Here is an 18,244-nt window from a genome sequence, read left to right as displayed (position 1 = left end):
GTCGGTCAGTAACAGGGTATATTGTGCAGCTTGGAGACTCCCCAATATCCTGGAAAACACGTAAACAACCAACAGTGAGTAAGTCATCCGCTGAAGCCGAGTATCGCGCAATGTCTTTTCTCACTTCCGAGCTGAAATGGTTGAAACAATTGTTGTTTTCTCTTGGAGTACTACACGAACAACCTATGATAATGTGCTGTGACAGCAAGTCGGCTATCCATATCGCTACTAATCCGGTCTTCCATGAACGTACGAAACATATCGAGATCGATTGTCACTTTGTACGTGACGAAATAGTTTGTGGTAATGTTCTTCCTCGACATGTTGGTACTGCCTCTCAACTTGCAGATATCTTCACCAAACCTATTGGCAGAGACGGTTTCTCTTCGTTTAGAGTCAAGCTGGGCATACAAAATCTTTATGCTCCACCTTGAGGGGGGGTGTTGGAGATACATTCCGATTTAGCTGATCAATGTTGGTTTACTTCAATTCATGATGGTTTACTCTTGGTTATACTAAACGTGGGCCTAAAGCTGTGGGATCGCTATCATCATCCCATAAAATCCGTGACTCTCCACGAGATCAGTTCTGTAAATATATTGTTTCCTAAATTGTGATGATCTGATATGTAAAGATTCTTGCTCATTCGTGTATATAATGATGTATGTAATTCTTCACAAATCAATACAGAAAATTCTGAACCTCTGTTCTTTCAATGACCACCATAAGCTTATATACGGTCGGTCCTTTAAATAGCGTAGGTTGCCTCGAAATTTTGATGCACTCTTATGTGCTAGCAAAGCTATACGTAGCACCACACTTGAACTAAACAAAAGCGAGAATTTTCCTACCATCAAGATTCCTTTAAGACAAATAAATATAGGATAAATATAGATAGGCACTTTATTGATTGGGAGGAAGTTTAAACATTGTTGTTCAGGTTATAAACAAGGTAGTGACGGAGATTGAAAGAGCCACACAGCGGGTAGCATCAGGTTGTTATAGTGCCGATAATATCGTACAAACAAAAAGATTAGGCTTAAATTTACACTAGATCAGACTTACTAACCCGTGATCGGGTCCTTGTTACCGGAAGAAGCAATGGGAGCATCCATAGCATTGAGGGCTTGACGCTTTGGGGGAGGCATTGACACTGGTCTATCTGAGGGTGGAGGTAACTTATGGGGCTCGGGGCAAGATGTGGCGTAATGTCCTTTTCCGCCACACCGGAAACAAGTTACGTCCGGGACAATTCTACCAACAATATGACCATCATTCTTACAGTTTCGGGCAATATGACCTAGATTACCACAGTTGTAGCAAACTTTAGCGGACTGGCGGTTTTTCTCCTTTCCAAATCTACCCTTATTCTTTCTAGAGGTGCCTTCATGATGAGTGCATGCTGGATGTGCTGCCTTGCTTCCAAACGTGAAGGTTGCAGCCCTTGTTGCCTTCTCCTCTTGAATGCATTCATCAACTAGAATAGCTTTTTCGACAAGATCTACTAGCCGATTAAACTCTCTAACAGCAAGACAAGTCTGGATGTCTGGTCTCAGTCCCCTGGTAAACCTACGGATATCAGCTTGCTCCTTGTCATAATCTTCTTGAAGAAAACATAAAAGCCTTCGAAACTCCGACTCATACTCCCTAACAGACCTACTTCCTTGTTCTAGCTTAATAAACTGCAGCTCAATGCCATCCCTAGCCTCCGGTGGAAGATACTGCATCCTAAATTCATTTTCAAACTCTGTCCAAGTGTTCACATTTCTCCCATGCTCAAGTTCTTTCCACCAGAAAAAAGCATTCCCTTCCAAGAAATGCACAGCAACATCCATCTTAAACTCTAAGGGACACCTAGTCAAGTTGAAGTTCCTTTTCAACTGCTTGATCCATTCATCAGCCTCCAAGGGGTTTGCGCCTCCTAAGAATAACGATGTATTCATATCTTTCATATGGCTCAAGACTCTAAGATAATTTGGGGCTCGTTCTTCTTGCTTGGGACGACACTGAGGAGACTGAGCTCGAACCTCTCCTTCTAGATGGTTTGGGAGATACGGAGGGGTGAGAGTATGCTCAGGGATTATCGACTTTGGGGACCTTTAATTTCCGAATGATTTTCTGAACAATCATTAGATGGATCTGCTGGGTGAGACTCATTGGTACTCTGATAATTACACATTCTATTGGGTTGCTCTTTATGAATTATGGTACCTAAAAGGCGTAGATACTGCAATTCGAAATTAAGAGCATTAGCTTTTATTCTCAACTAAGCCTTTGCTCATATAAAGTCAAGTGTTTAGCAACATCCTCTAACTTCAACTCACAAATGTTTGAAAACATTTGAAAAACTCAGTTTCGGATGAACATGACTTTTAACTAGGCTCATATACAACCGAATATACTAAGTTGTAATATCCCAACATCTTTGTAATCCTCGTCAGCTAGCTGGAGGACCCGTAAACAAATAATTGCCATGCTTAGGCGGTTAAGCCTAGCCTTGAGGCAATTTCAATAAATGTGGCACTTATTATAAATTTAAAATTTTGGAAAAAATTTATAAAATAGTTTTGAAAAATATATAATAGTTTTGATTTCTATGATAGTAGATATTTTCGTGAAAAAAAATTCATAGTAAAAAAAAAATTAATATAATAGTTTTAAGCACAAATTTTATTCTTTTTCTTTTATAAAATTGTTTAAAAAAGGGTTTTGTGGAAAAAAACCCTCAAAGTCACCAATTTTTATAACTTTACCCTCCACCTCTAAAAAATACAGAATAATCCTATGAAATCCAAAATAATAGGCAATCTAACCCTTATGTATATATTAGTTAACCATCCAATCTTCCTTATGAATTTAAAAATATTATGCATTTCTCAAACAAAAAAAAAAACTCTAATACATAATATTAAACTAAATACACATCTGGGGATGTGCCTTTAGTCAAGTGGTTAAGTCCACTTGACTCCGCCTTCCCCACCGGAGTTCGACTCCACTAAGTCGCGTTACCCCGCGTAGTAGGGATTGGCTATGGATCGGGCCTTGTCGATCCAAAGATGTCAAAAAAAAAAAAAAAAAAAAAAAAAAAAAAAAACTAAATACACATCTAAGTTTTGAATAAAATGTTGTCTTTTAATGCTTATTATTTTGTGGCTTTGGGCAATTGCCCTTTAATCATCTAACGAGGTAAAGACGGTGATGTGTACAATTACAAGTAATAACTAGGCATTTCAGAACACCTGTCATACCAGCTGATCACTTAATATGTTTCCCGAAAATTTATAATCTCGAACTAGATACTTTTAACCATGAAAAATCGGATAGTTCTTATGAATAAGATATATTTTTCAAATCATGAGTATATCTTATATGGAAAACAAGAGTTACTAAAAACATGAAAGGTATCATGCCGACAAGTTGTAAATGCTTTAAACGAATCTGTAAAAACATGAGTATATCATATATGCTTTAAAGGTAAAAACCATGACAACGATTCTTACCCGTGGTTCATCGGGATCATTTGGGTCCATATCCATTCTTGGCTCCTAACCTAAAACCTGTCATATGAAAAAAAAAAAAAAAAGGAAGGGTAAGCAACTATATATATGATGGACTTGACATCATTAATCATTTCAATACATTCTTATACCTAAGTGATTAGAGATTGAAAAGATATTGATTTATGGATTTTAATGAATTTTTAAATACAAACAAAAATGTGTTATTCAATAATTGATAATTTGATATTAGGTTTTATCAAAAACATGTATTATTGGTTTTATCATTTACAAATACTAGTTTAAATATTATGTTAGTTACAATTTTATGTTATTCGTCTACTAATATTGGATATCAAAATCTACATTAATTTTTTTTTTATATATAACTTTGTGTAAGATATACAAAAACTCAATTTCTTTTCAATAAACCATGTTATTTCAACACCCACATATCTTATTGACATTTACACATCTGAAGTTAAAAAAGCAAAATTTCATATCTTATTATAAAATTTAGTTTTATAGTTTAGTAACTTGGATGATTGTGATATGTATAATGTCTACCTATCAGATTTTGGTACGTGTAAAAATAAATTATATAATAAACTTAAAATTCTAAAAATAATACAATTTGTTAATTTAAAAAAGTATATAAGTATATATTAGTAAAAATTAAAACAAATTAAAAATTCTATAACTAAAAAAGTACAATTATTTATTTCCTAAAGTACTTAAAATGATATAGTAATTTACAGTATACTTCAACAATAAAATATTTTTGATGATAAAATAGATAGTAGATTTATAAATGGAAATATAGATTAGGATGACGTATCGGCGTGTTGTATGTAAAATATGTTTTTGGAAAAATTGTGAAACTACGTTTTTGAGATGTAGCATTAGTAAAAATGATAAATATATTGGTAATTGATGATTTAACTTTACAAAATTATTGTAAAAGATGTTACAATACATCTAAAATGTAAATTAGTGTATTAAAAAAATGAAAGTATAAATAAGTTTTTGCTATAACTAATTTTTTTTTATTTACTTCTAAAAATTAGGCATGAGATTTATATCCGCCATCCAAGGATATCCGTATCCGGTTTTTGATCCAAAAAATCGGATATCCGGCCAAACGGATACGGATACGGATAGTAAAATGACGGGTATCTCGGATACTGATACGGATACGTGTACGAATAATCCTAAAATTTAGATCGGATAATGAATAGCCGGCAAAAAAAAAATTATAACTTAAAAATTTTATAACTCCATTTTTCAAGAGTTAAAACTCAAAAAACTTGTAAACCCAATTTTTTTATTTTATTTTCAATGTTAATAAATAAATCATATAATAAACAATAAAAATAAATTTCTAAGAAGAATTTAAGAAGTTAATTAATGTTTTTTTTAAGAACATCATTTGAATTTTCAAACTTTTTGCTATTTTAATAAAAATTTTGTTTTTGTAATGTTTTGTATATATAATTAACTTCTAGCTATTTTATGAATTTTTTAAGCTTTTTATGTATGATATTATTAAATCTAGAATTTTAAAACACTATTTTCGGATATTCGCAGATATCCGCGAATATCCAAATTTTTTTATGAATATTAACGAATTTAGGATTTTTAACGATTTTCGGAATTGTCGGATCCAGATCCGGATAAAGATACTAAAATGACGGATAATACAGATACGGATACGGATATCTTAGAAAGACCGGATATCCGCTCTGTTTACGGACCTACTAAACCTAAACTTTAACTGAAACAACATTTTAATATTTTTTATGAAATTTAATTTTATTCCCAAAAATTCAAAATCCGTATATCTGGAGGATTTAATTTAGTACTAAGTTTATAAATCAATCAAAATACATGAGAAAAATAAATAAAACCTCCTAAAATTTTACATAAACTAAATAATGATTGAAAAAGTGAAGGAAAAGAAGATTACCGTGGTGGTGGCGAAGGTGGTAGTTGGTTTAGACAGAGAACAAGTGAGGAGAGAAGCACAAATGTTGGCTTTTATAGATGGGAAGGCAAGTGACACGTGTGTGTTGTGTTGTCAACATAACACTTTCTTGTCTCGACACATCATGTACTTGCGCACTAAGTCGGTGTTTCTTCCAAAAACATTGGTAACAATAATCTCATGCCACATGGAATCACTTGCGATCTTATCATGTTTGTTCATGAATTTATCGATTAATTAATTAAATACACATTAGAAAATTTACAGTTATAAAACTAAATAAACATGATATGATTAAAGGGAATTTTGCCAAATGTACCACAATTTTAGAAAATCTTAGCAAATGTACCATATTGCAAATCGATTTAGCATCCATACAATTTTTAGTGTTTGTGTGGTAGAGATTGAACGATTTTACCCTTCTGCTTGCGTCAGGAATGTGTCAGGGGAAGGAGTTACAATAAGACGGGGAGCGGCTGCATTAAATGGATGTCTCCAGATCTTGTCCCCGATTGAAAATTCTCTGTTGCGTTTAGATCTTGTCCCCGATTTCATCAGCTTGCTCTATTATTATGAATCCCAGATGATATGGTTTTACCAGCCTGCAGAGATGTGGATTTACTCGGGGATAACATCTCTTAATTATCCATCGTCAGATGATGTGGTTTTACCAGCCAGATATCTAGATTAACTCGGGGACAACTTGATCTTTATTTTATTCTGCCAGAGAGCCGAAGACGAAGATCTGGATTTACTCGGGGACAACTTTGTTTTACCAGCCAGATGGACGAAAACGGTTACCAATGCGTTAAGAGAGAGAAAAAGGAAGGCAGAAATTTCGGAAGGTCACATCAATCACAGTTCCTTATTTCACCAGTTGGAAGGTAAAATGGTCATTTTACAAACATAATGTAGTATGAATGATAATTAGGATTCAAATATGGTAGAAGTGAAAACTTTTGTGGAAAAAGTGGTACCCAATCTAATTTTTTCATGATTAAAAATCATAATAAATTTAAACAAATAATATTCAGGTCTATTCACACAATTTCATTGATCAAAGAAATTATTTTCCGACATTCCCAGAAAAAAAGGTTATGTAAATCTTTCTAATGTAGTTTTGTTGCCTAGAGGTGTATCTGATGTTGGATAGAAAAAACGTATTTGTTATGAAGTAAAGGTATCAGATGAACATAAAGAGAAGGGAGACTAAAGAAGGGACACTACTTAATCTCTTTCCTTTCCTAAAAATCCATAAAAACAAAACCAAAAAACATACAAAAAAAAAGACTTCGTTTCTTTTTCTTTCATCCTCAAAACTTGTCTCTAATGGTTTAAGAAATCAACAATAACAAAAAAAAAGACATCTAGAGCTCATCGTGAGACTCATCTTCTTCCTCAGTCGCTGATTCTCCTCCTGCACCTGGTGCTCCGCCAGATCTCTGGTAAACTGCCGTGATGATTGGGTTACACACTGCTTCTACCTCCTTGAGCTTCTCGTCGTACTCTTCTTTCTCTGAGTTTTGGTTCTCGTCGAGCCACTCCAAGGCCTCTTTGGTTGCTGCTTCAATCTTCTCCTTTTCATCTCCTTCCAATTTGTCTGCAAGCTTGTCCTTGTCGCTCACTTGGTTCTTCATGTTGTACACGTATGTCTCCAAGGCATTCCTGGCGTCGATCCTCTCCTTCACCTTCTTGTCTTCCTCTGCAAACTCCTCTGCCTCCTTTACCATCCGGTCAATCTCTTCTTGGCTCAGACGACCCTTCTCGTTTGTGATTGTAATCTTCTCTGATTTTCCACTCGCCTTGTCCTCTGCTTTCACATTAAGGATACCATTGGCGTCCACTTCGAATGTGACCTCGATTTGAGGGGTTCCTCTGTCAAAACGAGCTCAGGACGATTATTTTGATGTTCAAGATGTGAGACTGATTTACCATTACTAAGTGGTAAAAGAAGAGGAAGCAAACCTTGGGGCTGGTGGAATTCCGGTGAGGTCGAATTTCCCGAGCAGCCTGCAGTCCTTTGTGAGACTTCGTTCACCTTCAAAGACTTGAATGGAGACAGTGGTCTGCTGGTCTTGGTACGTTGTGAAAACCTGAGATTTCTTGGTTGGAATAACCGTGTTTCTCGGGATCAGCTTTGTCATCACTCCTCCTACAGTCTCGATTCCCAAAGTGAGTGGCGCAACATCAAGAAGAAGGATATCTTTGGTCTCATCACCGCCTTCTCCGCTCAAAATACCACCCTGAACAGCAGCACCATAAGCAACAGCCTCATCGGGGTTCACACCCTTGTTTGGCTCTTTACCTTCAAAGAAGTCCTTCAACAGTTGCTGAACCTTTGGGATCCTGGTGCTTCCACCAACAAGGACAATCTCATCAATCTGGCTCTTCTGTAGACCAGCATCATCCATGGCCTTCTTCACAGGTCCCATGGTCTTCCTGAACAAATCATTGTTCAGCTCCTCGAAACGAGCTCTGGTGAGTGGCTCAGATAAATCAACACCATCAAAGAGAGACTCAATCTCTACACGGACTTGGTGCTGACTACTGAGAGCTCTCTTTGCCCTCTCACATTCCCTTCGGAGCTTACCAAGAGCCTTGTTGTCCTTGCTGATGTCCTTCTGGTGCTTCTTCTTAATCAACTTGATGAAGTACTCCATGATCCTGTGGTCAAAGTCCTCACCTGCACAGATCACAACAACAAAAGGTTAGCACCAACATCACACTAAAGCAATCCCTCAATGTTTGATACTACGTCTCCATTCTGACACATGCTATTGTTTGTGTTTTGTTTAAATATCTGGACGATGCCATTGGCACAGTAATAGTCTATTATTGGACACAATGTAATTCATTCGTGGTCACAAGTATATTACCTCCCAAGTGAGTGTCACCATTGGTGGAGAGAACCTCGAACACTCCGTTATCAATGGTCAAGACACTGACATCAAAAGTACCACCACCAAGATCAAAGACAAGGATGTTCTTCTCACCACCCTTCTTGTCAAGACCGTAGGCAATAGCAGCAGCAGTAGGTTCGTTGATGATTCTAGCAACATTGAGCCCAGCAATCACACCGGCATCCTTGGTAGCTTGCCTTTGGGCATCGTTGAAGTAAGCTGAGAATAGTCAAACACCAAAATAAACAATCAATCACCAACACAGAAAAATATATCATTCCACCACATATAACAGAGCCCAAAGTAACAACAAACTAACCTGGAACAGTGACAACAGCGTCCTTGATTTTCTTTCCAAGGTAAGCTTCGGCTGTCTCCTTCATCTTAGTCAGAATCATGGCACTGACCTCCTCAGGACTGAAAACCTTAGTCTCACCATCCTTGATCTTGACTTGAATGTATGGCTTACCATCCTTGTTCACAATCTGGTAAGGTACAAGTTTCCTGTCCTTTTGAACCTCCTTGTCCTCAAATCTGCCAAATACAACAAAAAAACAAGAGAATTAAATCAACATTCTATTCAAGGTGAAACAAACAGATAGTCCTCTCAGGATAAGTAATTACTTTCGGCCAATCAATCTCTTGACGTCGAAGATAGTCCTCTCTGGATTAACAGCAGCCTGATTCTTAGCAGCCTCACCAATGAGTCTCTCAGAATCAGTAAAAGCAACCCATGAAGGTGTAATACGGTTTCCTTGGTCATTGGCTATAATTTCAACATGGCCATTCTTGTAAACACCAACACAAGAGTAAGTGGTACCAAGATCTATCCCTATAACTGTTCCCAACTTCGTAGCCTCTTCTTTTGCAGTGGAAAACGCAAATAAACATCCTGAATCGTAAAAGTTCCAATCGTTAATAAAACTACCAAAATCACTCTATAATCCATGAAATGAATCTCTAAGATCGTGATTTATCTCCGTAATCGAGATCTAAACTTAAGATCGTGAAATTGCAACACAACATTGTAAAGAAACACATTCAAATCCAGGAACAACGAAACATTACATCAGATTTAAAGCTTCTGAGATCAAGCAACAATGCAGAGGATATCTAAATCGAAGAAGAAGAAGAAACTTAAAAGATCAGAAATCACTCACCGAAGAAGATGATCGCCAACACAACAGTGCCGTTTGCTCCGAACGAGCGAGCCATATCGGAAACTTTTGCGTACGATCTCTCTCTCTTTGTTTCGTCTCTATAGATCGAAGAAACTTGTTTTGAACAGAGAGCTTCTTTTTTTCTTCTGGTTGTAGAAGAAGTTGTGATGCTTAAATAGGTCCAGTGCCCGAAGGTGATGGTGAAGTAGTCGCTTTTTATGGAAGACGAAGAAATTTAACTATGTCATCGGAGGTTACGTGGACCAATCAGCTTCCGACGATCTATAATGTCAACCAATCAGATTTGGTCTTGTGTTGGAGTTATCGTGGCCGTTGGTTACTTCGTTTCTTCTTCTTAATTCTAGACATTAGACAATGGGCCTTTATTGGGCCCACTCTCCCGAGTCTTCTATTAGCATCATTATTGAGAAGGAAAATTTCACCACTATTCGACACTCCGGAGATCGACGTTATGACATGGCTTTCCAAACCTGGCTTCAAGCTCGGGCATGATTCTGATTTAAGCTTTTAAGTGTTCTCAAAATCAGTTTCTAGTTTTCTAGTTCTCTTTCAACAAATCGATGCACTCGTTGTAAAAACGTGAATTTTTCTTTTGAATATAATTTAACATTAGATTAAAAAAAAATAATTACAAGAATTTATTTTGACTCTCTTAAGTCAAAGATAGAGAGAGTGTAATGTAGAAGAAAGTGAAGAAACTAACAGTGAACATACTTTTCGTATGTTTTTGTGGAATCTAAAAAAAAAAGCACCAACATTGACAAAATGAGCATTACTCTCTTATTTCACATTAGTTTTGTACAAATCTTGTCATTATCAAAATACAAGGGGGAGAGATTTTAGTTTCTGGACTTGCTCATACTCATCAATGCCTTGAGCATCAGAATCTTCTTTCCTTTTCGCGATGAAGATTGCTTTATCTCCACTATCTCTGTATTTCTCGACACAGATATCGCTCTTTGAGGTTCCGGTAAGGGCTTTATAATCCACACAAGATAGCAGAAAGAGTAATTAACTAAACAAAGATGTTGAAAATTGAAGTAAAGTAATCTTTGTAAGTGCTATTATTATCTATATATACCGGTTTCTTTGGTTGGCTTGGGGAGCTTGAACGTTTCAGTAGAGATCCGGAACGTAAGAGAGGGAATCTCATAGGCGAGTTTGTTCTTTTATCTGCAAGATTACACACACACACACTTACTTGTCTGAAATTAATCTGACAAAAGCCAAGTAAAGAAAGATCATTGTTTAGTTGTAGTAGTAGTACTTGGTGTTCTGTTGTTGATGTTGTTGTGTATGATGGGTGCAAAAGAGAAGCTTCCTGTCTTGTTAACATTCCTGCATTTTACAAACCAATCGCATTACAAACAACAAAAACCAGAAACAAGAAGAAGATGAGAATCAAGATTCTACCTTGCAGTATTTGGGAGGTTTTCTAGTATTGTTGTTCGAACAGCTTTGAGGCAGATCAGGAGAAAGATTCAGATATCATATAAACATAAGCAAACTAAACAATCGAATATAGAAAACGGATTTACCACTCTTGAACCGGTGCGAGTCATCTCCTGCAGAGAAACTTGTGCCTCTTCCTTGTTCTGTGATAAAAGATCATCGATATAAGGGCGGATAATGATTGAACGGGTCAATTATGTAGGGGAAAAGAGGTTAAAGGTTATACGTACGAGGGAAGAAGTAACGCTTATGATGGCGAGGATATTGAAATAGAAGCAAATGCTGATGAGTCCCACTCTTCCCCATGTAATCTCTGCATAGTCTCATCCTCTACATACACAAAACACACACAGAGTATGTGAGACAGTTTCAAGAACCAAGATTCAAGATTCGAGACTTGAGTGTTTACTTGTTCAAGAGAAGATACACGGAGATGAGTGGTGGAGAAATGGGTTGAGTTATCAGAGAGAAAAGAGTTGAATTTGTCAGAGACAGAACCAAGATGATCCACTGTGTTCACTACTGCCTTTGCTGCATACTCTTTCAATGTCTCTATCACTCTGCAATCATTCATCAAATTCACTCGCCACAACAACAAACACATGGACTTGTAAAATATTATCGTCACTATCAAGAAAGACAAGTAAAAAAGTTACGTTTCTTTGTGTTCTTCTTTGCCATAAGATGTTTCGAAGTACTCAGCTGCTGAGTATAACTGTTTCCGCAGATTCTTTAAATCCTTAAAACACCAAAACAGAAAAGAAGATGAATCTTGAATGAATACAAAACTCACAATTTCCTATTGATCAATCTATGTTTGAGGTGAGAAAGAGGGAGAAGGATCAAACAAACCTTGAGAGTTTCTGAGAATTGAAGAGTTTGCTTCATGAAGAGTTCGTCATGATTGGAAGATTGATGAAGAACTATCGCTAAAGATGTAGAGCTCGCCATTAATGAGATGAGGGAGAGAGAGAAGGAGAAGAAGATAATGGAGTAAGTAAGAAAGATCCAAGTGGAGACACTATACACACACTCTTTAACACATTCCATACGTTCTTTACAAGTTGATTATTTTCTTTTGAATGTTAATATCAAATTAAATTTCATTAAAAATTGCGATGAGGGTTAAAAATTAAAAAAAGTAGTCGACAAATAAAACGTAATGACCCGGAAAATTGTATTTAGACCACACTTTTCAATTACTAAAATGATTTTTATGAAATTAATTTAATATTCGATCAATTATTAAAATACACAAGTCAAAACAAATATCGGAAGGAAGATTTGTAGTTGGAAAATTAATGGAGTAGAAAGTAGAGAAGAAAGAATTATTTAACATTTTGTTAATTAAAGAGAAAACAACTTCTCAACAATTTTGATACTCTTTGTCCCGTTCTCGAAAAAAAATGAATCTAAAGAAAATACATATAGTTACAAGAAGTGGGACACAAGAATCAAAATTCAATCTCGGACTCATTTAATGGAGTTGCCTTTATGAGCCTAGAAATCATTCATGTGACCATAACATATAAGTTGCATTATAACCAGACGACAAAAAAAAAAAAAAAAGAACAGAGCTAAACTATCCAATGAATCAAATCAACTGTTTGGGGAAATTCTAGTCTATGACCCAAATTGAAACGTTTCAAAGAATGAGATTACACGATACGCTCGAGCTCTCTGGCGTAACTGAGAGTCTGATTGATGAGTTGAAGTGACGGTATCTCCTTGCACGGTGCGGTTTCTTTGGCTTTTTGGAACACAACTAACCCGTCTTTTACTTCCCACTCCGGGTGCTCCTCATTTACATATGTTAACAGTTCTTGATCAGAAGAGAAGAGCAACATCTTACTACCTTCACTGACTGAGAGATGATCGTACGCTTTCTCGCTGCATCCAGCTATTTCGTCTCTAAAGATAACAATGAGATTAAGTCATGGCAAGGAGCTAAACAAGAGAAAGGGTCAATGAAGCCTATGCATTTTATTTACCTAATGGTTTTTGCCAAGAGATCCATGAAATACATGTAAGTCTCATCAGGTGCGGTTTGTCTAGCACTCAACACACGGTTATAAGCACCTTCCATGAAGGATTGCTCGAGCTCCACCGCATGCTTGATGCAAGGATTCTCCAAGGTTGCAGACGAAAGTAATTCCAGCTCAGTGTGGAATTCAGCAATTCTGTTCTGAACAAGCAGTCGCAGTAGGTTCAACCCCAGGATTAGATTCTCTTGCGGAGATGACGGAATGCGATTCCTGGTACATAGACACATTAGCAAAAGCATTGCATCCAATGAGATAATGGTGATAGCACAAGATCCTTAGTCACCTAGCATCAACATAATACGGTTTCAACTGGAAGAAATCTCTCTCGAACGAGTCTTGATCCTCCGTTTTTACGCTTAAAACAACAGCATACTCATAAATATCCCCTGAAAGTTGCCAGTTTCCAAAAGTTTACATAATCAGAAAATCCAGAAAGTAACACAAATGTCCTAAAGAATTTCTAACCAAAACTGACTCAAAGATAAGCTTACTAGCAATTGTCAATTCTTGAGCTGCATTAGGAGTATTCTCAAACAAAGGTGGAAGACTTGTGAACTTAGTCAGAAGAACCTGAATATAAGAAGACCAACTCTAAATCAATTGGTTCAAGTTAGGATTTACTCATCAAAAAGAACTTGACACTGCTATACTCACTGTTTTTATCTACAGATCCGGATTGAATTAGGATACAATACCTTAAGCTGAGACAAGAGATTGGTACATGAATCGAAATCTTTTCTTATAAACGCAGCTTTAAACCTCTCGAACTGCTGCGAAACCTCCGTTAGTTGCGGATCCATCTCTTTCTCTGTGAAACTGGCTCGAGGAAGAAGAAGAAGAACAAGATTGCGTTTTCTAATTTGGGCTGTAAATGGGCCTCTTTAATCTCAAACTTAATGGGCTTAAAGTGGTAATATGGCCCAATAGAAGCTTCCCGGGATTTTAATACGTGTTGAACAAAGTCGCTAACTTGATGCTGACACACTCACTCTCTTTCTCGTCAACGCGTTTTTTGGTGTTTGGTCCACAATCCTTAGCCTCTAAGACAAATCAACCCAAATTTTCAAAAAAAAAAAAAAAAGGTTTGAAAATAATATCTCTTTTTTTTTTTTTTTTTGTCAAACTAAAAATAATATCTCAAAATTAAATATTTGTCACTATCCACAAATAAATATCGTCTCAAAAGTCTGCCACGTCATAATTGCAATTGCTCTTCTAGACCGCGTCTCTGCTGTTACATGGTCTCATTCGTTCAATTTTATTAAGCAAATTTTTATATTAAAAAAAAAATCAGACAGAGGTACTACTAAATGGTAAATTTTGAATAAAATATTTTTTGGGGTGTAGTTATCCCTTGTACTTACAGTTTTTCTTGTTTAATAAATTACTTTTTTTACTAATCCACTTTGTCGTATTCACACGCAACCTTGAAAAAAACAAAAAAAAAAAAAAGGAAAAAAAAATAAACAATGGTTTGTGACTTTCGTGGAAATTTCTACTGGATGACACAGTTGCTCCAATTAAAAGCTTACAACTTTTTTCTTCTTCTTTTATAATTCTCACCCATTTTTCACCAATTTCTCTGCTTAAAACCAAACCCCAAATCTCACAAAATTCATCAAAGATCTTCTTCACCTGCCTAAAAATCGCAAAAAAGCTTTCAACTTTCGATAATCTCAGATCGAAAAATCAGATTTTTCCAGATCAATCAGAGAAGAGATGGAGAATAACAACAACAATCAGCAATCTTTTTGGCAGTTCAGCGACCAGTTGAGAGTTCAGACACCAAATCTAGCGAATCTGTCTCTCAACGACTCGATCTGGAGCACAAACTCTGTCTTCAAAGAGCGTCGAAACTTGGACATCGCCGCCACTGCCGACAAGAACAACCAGATCGACTATTATCAGAAGAAGACAATTTCCGACAACATCAATTCCAACTGGAACTGGAAGTCTTCTGGTTCAAACAACGACATGGGTTTAGGTTTCGGACCCGTGGGATCAAAATCCACCGTCGATTTTAACCCAATCGACAAATTCAACACACCGTTCAACGACACCTGGAAATTCAACTCAGTCAACGTTAACGTTAACGGCGATTTCAACAAAGGGGTTTACACGTCGATGAACAAGTATGGATACAACGTGAATCTAAAGAACAACAACAACAAGAACAAAGGAATCGATGAAGATCATCAGATTCAGAAAGGTGGGAAGAAGAACAGAAAGAATTATCAGAACAACAATAACCAGAGGAACGAAGACGACAAGAATAATGGTGTAGACAAGAGGTTTAAGACTCTTCCTCCAGCAGAGGCTTTGCCAAGAAACGAAACCATTGGTGGTTACATCTTTGTCTGCAACAACGATACCATGGAAGAGAATCTCAAACGCCAGCTTTTCGGTATTCATCGACACATCTTTCTTCTTACTCTGTTTCGATTGTTTTTTTGGTTTTTGATTTTTTTTTTTGTTTAGGATTGCCACCAAGATACAGGGACTCGGTGAGAGCGATAACTCCAGGACTTCCTCTGTTTCTTTACAACTACTCCACTCACCAACTTCATGGAATCTACGAGGCAGCTAGCTTCGGAGGAACCAACATTGAGTTGAATGCTTTTGAAGACAAGAAATGTCCTGGCGAATCTCGTTTCCCTGCTCAGGTACTAGTCTTACTTTCTTGCGTTTCTTTTAAGCTCTTGCTTTTGTCTGAATGATAACAAAATTTTGGGGTAATAAAAATAAAAGGTTAGGGCCATAACGAGGAAAGTGTGTTTGCCACTGGAAGAAGATTCTTTCCGACCCATTTTGCACCACTACGACGGTCCTAAGTTCCGGCTCGAACTCAGTGTCCCCGAGGTACTTTCATTTCTTCTTCAGTTCACAACCACTTTTTGTTTTTTTCATTCAGAGTCTTAAGTTTTGGTTATGTTTTTGTTGGCAGGTGCTTTCTCTATTGGACATTTTTGCTGACCAAAACCCTTGAATTGGGATACCAATGAAGAACACAAAAATAGTGGTTTGTTACTTGAAATCCAGAAAGAGAGATATACCCCCATTATACATATATGATTATAAGGAGGAGTATTAATAATAATTGTCTGAAGAAATGGTATTTTTACTAGTTTATACAGTTTTTTTTCTAAAGTATTTTCCCAGAGTATATGGGGAATTAGAAGATGTGCTATTTTTGTGTGGGTGGATGAAGAATAGATCTCATCTCCACTTTGTTTTTTTTTTTTTGTGTAAATTAAATAAAATAACATATGTACAACCCCAAAATAGGGGAAAAATGAGATGATGAACTCTTATCAATTTGTGTATGATATTTGTATAATTGCTCTCTTCTTCTTCTTACCCAATTTTATCTTGAATTTCATTTATATTATTCGGAATTATTTACATTTGTTTGCATAAAATCTTTCTACATTGTTCAGACCATCTCCAATGTAAATCTCTATTTTTTTCTCTAAAATAGAGTAACTTTAAAATAGAGCATGATTTCTCTCCAATGTATCACTCTATATGTTACTCTAAAATAGAGGTAGTGTAAAAAAAAATAGAGTTACTCTATATATAGAGCAATCCTATCATTTACTATTTTAGAGTAATAGAGTTGGAGAAAATATACTCTATAATAGAGTTTTAGAGAAAAAAATAGAGTGGGGTTGGAGATGCTCTCAGTTGTTTTCTTTTCATAGAATAATCCAGGCACTTCATGAAAGATTTGTTGAAACAAACAACATATGTGTGGAAGATTAGTTGAAGCAGCAAATTGATTAGTGAAAAGCACGTTAAGAAAAGTGTACAATTAAAGTGTATAACATGAAAATATCAAAAGAAAATTTTGTTTTTTTTTTCGCAATTTGTTTAATTTTTCTTCGTCGGCATTAATTTTGTTCTTATGCCAGATTCTCTAACCATAGGAGAAAATGTCAGAAATAGATCCCAAACTTAAAAGAAAAGACGTAGCGTAGGTAAGTGGAGAGACTAGATAATGTTATTGTCGGATATAAAAGAAGACTTTGAATTGGCCTTTGTTTTGAATCATTCATGCGTTCACACTTAGTGGAACAAACACATGGACTCGTCTCGACGCTTTATGCGGACCAGCTTGTGCCACGCTTTAACGGTGCACGTTTGGATTTGTATTCGATGGGCTGAACTTTTGTTGACATTGGGTTTGGACCTTTTGCGTTTTACATTTAATGCCGTACGACAAAAAAAAAAAAGAAGCCACTCGTAATATACCAAACTAAACGAGCTATGCCGGAATCGAGTTCCGACTTCTGTCGACATGCAGTGCCGGCTCAGATAGGAGGGCGGGCGGTGCGACGGCCAGGGGTCCAATCCCGTGTTTTAATAATTAAGGGGCCCATTTTTAATTTATTTTTTTTTATAAAAGTGTTAAAAAATTAGAATATAACATAAAAATAAAATTTAGAAGAACCCATAATTTTTTTATTTATTGTTTTTAGTATTAATAATTATTTTTGTTAATATAAATAGCATACAAATTTTTTTTATAAGAAAAAGATATTAAAAGAAAATTAAGGGCCCAAATTTTTTTTTTGCCCCAGAGCCCATAAAAATGTTGAGCCGGTCCTGTCGACATGTCGGTTCCTCTTGCCTCCTCTCCAAACCGCTCCTTCTGCCTCTCCTCCGCATTGGCTTTGAAGTGGGCTTGGGCCAAGATTCCCTTAGTGGGCTTTAACCCTTCCATCGTTAGCATCTCCCTGAGCACTGCACATGGCTTCCAAGGGAGTAAAGCCCATGAATCCTAGTGATTCTGCTTGTATGGCCCGGACCCTTGTTGTCCACGCAGCCTCTCACGTTTCTCCTGCCTCAGTTCAGAGAGTCTCTGCTACCTTCCTACTAGTCCATATTCGACTATGTTCTCTTACTTTTGTACGTTATAGTATGTTCTCGAATTTGGTTTTACCATACATTCAAATTTTCGCATTTATGCGATTTATTATTGAAATATGCAGTCTCTTTGTTGTATTCAATACGGCTCTTTGGCGCTATGAGTTTAGTTTCCTGTCTTTGGTGGCATATTGAAAAGAAATTGAATGATAAGTTTTTCTCGATGAATCTGGTTTTGACGGGTAGTTGTTGCCCGATTATCTCCTTTATGGAGTTCATTTCTCTTCCCAAAATTCCCTCTTGTGAGAAGTGGTTTGGA

The 18,244-nt window shown here is 36.4% G+C and overlaps 4 protein-coding genes and 1 long non-coding RNA gene across 5 annotated transcripts; 1 reads left to right on the top strand and 4 right to left on the bottom strand.

Annotated features, from left to right (window-relative positions):
* Positions 1-2,098: 2,098 nt before the first annotated feature.
* On the bottom strand, positions 2,099-5,647 carry LOC110226767. Its single transcript, XR_002330689.1, has 3 exons — positions 5,464-5,647; positions 3,501-3,557; positions 2,099-2,227 (listed from the first exon to the last, which is right to left on the bottom strand). It is a non-coding gene; the product is annotated as an uncharacterized LOC110226767 (long non-coding RNA).
* Positions 5,648-6,626: 979 nt separating this feature from the next.
* LOC9304638 (mediator of RNA polymerase II transcription subunit 37f) lies at positions 6,627-9,741 on the bottom strand. The gene is made up of 6 exons (XM_021018692.1): positions 9,542-9,741; positions 9,006-9,273; positions 8,701-8,915; positions 8,358-8,600; positions 7,447-8,164; positions 6,627-7,356 (listed from the first exon to the last, which is right to left on the bottom strand). The coding sequence occupies exons 1-6, from the start codon at positions 9,594-9,596 to the stop codon at positions 6,849-6,851; spliced, it is 2,007 nt and encodes a 668-aa protein (XP_020874351.1). The 5' UTR covers positions 9,597-9,741; the 3' UTR covers positions 6,627-6,848.
* Positions 9,742-10,306: 565 nt separating this feature from the next.
* Positions 10,307-12,125, bottom strand: LOC9304637 (protein ABIL4). Its single transcript, XM_021018694.1, has 9 exons — positions 11,867-12,125; positions 11,671-11,753; positions 11,424-11,574; positions 11,245-11,344; positions 11,101-11,157; positions 10,976-11,018; positions 10,830-10,900; positions 10,644-10,735; positions 10,307-10,539 (listed from the first exon to the last, which is right to left on the bottom strand). The coding sequence occupies exons 1-9, from the start codon at positions 12,062-12,064 to the stop codon at positions 10,402-10,404; spliced, it is 933 nt and encodes a 310-aa protein (XP_020874353.1). The 5' UTR covers positions 12,065-12,125; the 3' UTR covers positions 10,307-10,401.
* Positions 12,126-12,425: 300 nt separating this feature from the next.
* Positions 12,426-13,922, bottom strand: LOC9306666 (26S proteasome non-ATPase regulatory subunit 8 homolog A). Its single transcript, XM_002868518.2, has 5 exons — positions 13,755-13,922; positions 13,551-13,629; positions 13,343-13,445; positions 13,006-13,269; positions 12,426-12,925 (listed from the first exon to the last, which is right to left on the bottom strand). The coding sequence occupies exons 1-5, from the start codon at positions 13,857-13,859 to the stop codon at positions 12,673-12,675; spliced, it is 804 nt and encodes a 267-aa protein (XP_002868564.1). The 5' UTR covers positions 13,860-13,922; the 3' UTR covers positions 12,426-12,672.
* A 691-nt stretch (positions 13,923-14,613) lies between these two features.
* LOC9306665 (B2 protein) lies at positions 14,614-16,416 on the top strand. The gene is made up of 4 exons (XM_021018693.1): positions 14,614-15,463; positions 15,538-15,722; positions 15,808-15,918; positions 16,004-16,416. Exons 1-4 carry the CDS (start codon positions 14,779-14,781, stop codon positions 16,043-16,045), a joined length of 1,023 nt encoding a protein of 340 aa, XP_020874352.1. The 5' UTR covers positions 14,614-14,778; the 3' UTR covers positions 16,046-16,416.
* The last annotated feature ends 1,828 nt before the right edge of the window (positions 16,417-18,244 follow it).

This window comes from Arabidopsis lyrata, assembly GCF_000004255.2.
Source record: "Arabidopsis lyrata subsp. lyrata unplaced genomic scaffold ARALYscaffold_7, whole genome shotgun sequence".
Taxonomy (NCBI): Eukaryota; Viridiplantae; Streptophyta; class Magnoliopsida; order Brassicales; family Brassicaceae; genus Arabidopsis; species Arabidopsis lyrata.
Note: the sequence above shows the minus strand (reverse complement) of the source record. Positions and strands in the feature narration are given on the sequence as shown.

What these genes read in the sequence shown, in the direction of transcription:
- LOC9306666 (XM_002868518.2), bottom strand. Translation starts at nt 13,859, where the DNA reads ATGGATCCGCAACTAACGGAGGTTTCGCAGCAGTTCGAGAGGTTTAAA. An exon ending in TCAAGAATTGACAATTGCTA is followed by an intron (nt 13,446 to 13,550) that starts GTAAGCTTATCT and finishes GGCAACTTTCAG; the next exon opens with GGGATATTTATGAGTATGCT. An exon ending in CCGTATTATGTTGATGCTAG is followed by an intron (nt 13,270 to 13,342) that starts GTGACTAAGGAT and finishes TCTATGTACCAG; the next exon opens with GAATCGCATTCCGTCATCTC.
- LOC9306665 (XM_021018693.1), top strand. Translation starts at nt 14,779, where the DNA reads ATGGAGAATAACAACAACAATCAGCAATCTTTTTGGCAGTTCAGCGAC. An exon ending in AATCTCGTTTCCCTGCTCAG is followed by an intron (nt 15,723 to 15,807) that starts GTACTAGTCTTA and finishes TAAAAATAAAAG; the next exon opens with GTTAGGGCCATAACGAGGAA. An exon ending in TCGAACTCAGTGTCCCCGAG is followed by an intron (nt 15,919 to 16,003) that starts GTACTTTCATTT and finishes TTTTGTTGGCAG; the next exon opens with GTGCTTTCTCTATTGGACAT.
- LOC9304638 (XM_021018692.1), bottom strand. Translation starts at nt 9,596, where the DNA reads ATGGCTCGCTCGTTCGGAGCAAACGGCACTGTTGTGTTGGCGATCATC. An exon ending in TGGTGACACTCACTTGGGAG is followed by an intron (nt 8,165 to 8,357) that starts GTAATATACTTG and finishes TGATCTGTGCAG; the next exon opens with GTGAGGACTTTGACCACAGG. An exon ending in GGAATTCCACCAGCCCCAAG is followed by an intron (nt 7,357 to 7,446) that starts GTTTGCTTCCTC and finishes TCGTTTTGACAG; the next exon opens with AGGAACCCCTCAAATCGAGG.
- LOC9304637 (XM_021018694.1), bottom strand. Translation starts at nt 12,064, where the DNA reads ATGGAATGTGTTAAAGAGTGTGTGTATAGTGTCTCCACTTGGATCTTT. An exon ending in AAAGAAGAACACAAAGAAAC is followed by an intron (nt 11,575 to 11,670) that starts GTAACTTTTTTA and finishes GAATGATTGCAG; the next exon opens with AGTGATAGAGACATTGAAAG. An exon ending in TAAGCGTTACTTCTTCCCTC is followed by an intron (nt 11,158 to 11,244) that starts GTACGTATAACC and finishes CTTTTATCACAG; the next exon opens with AACAAGGAAGAGGCACAAGT.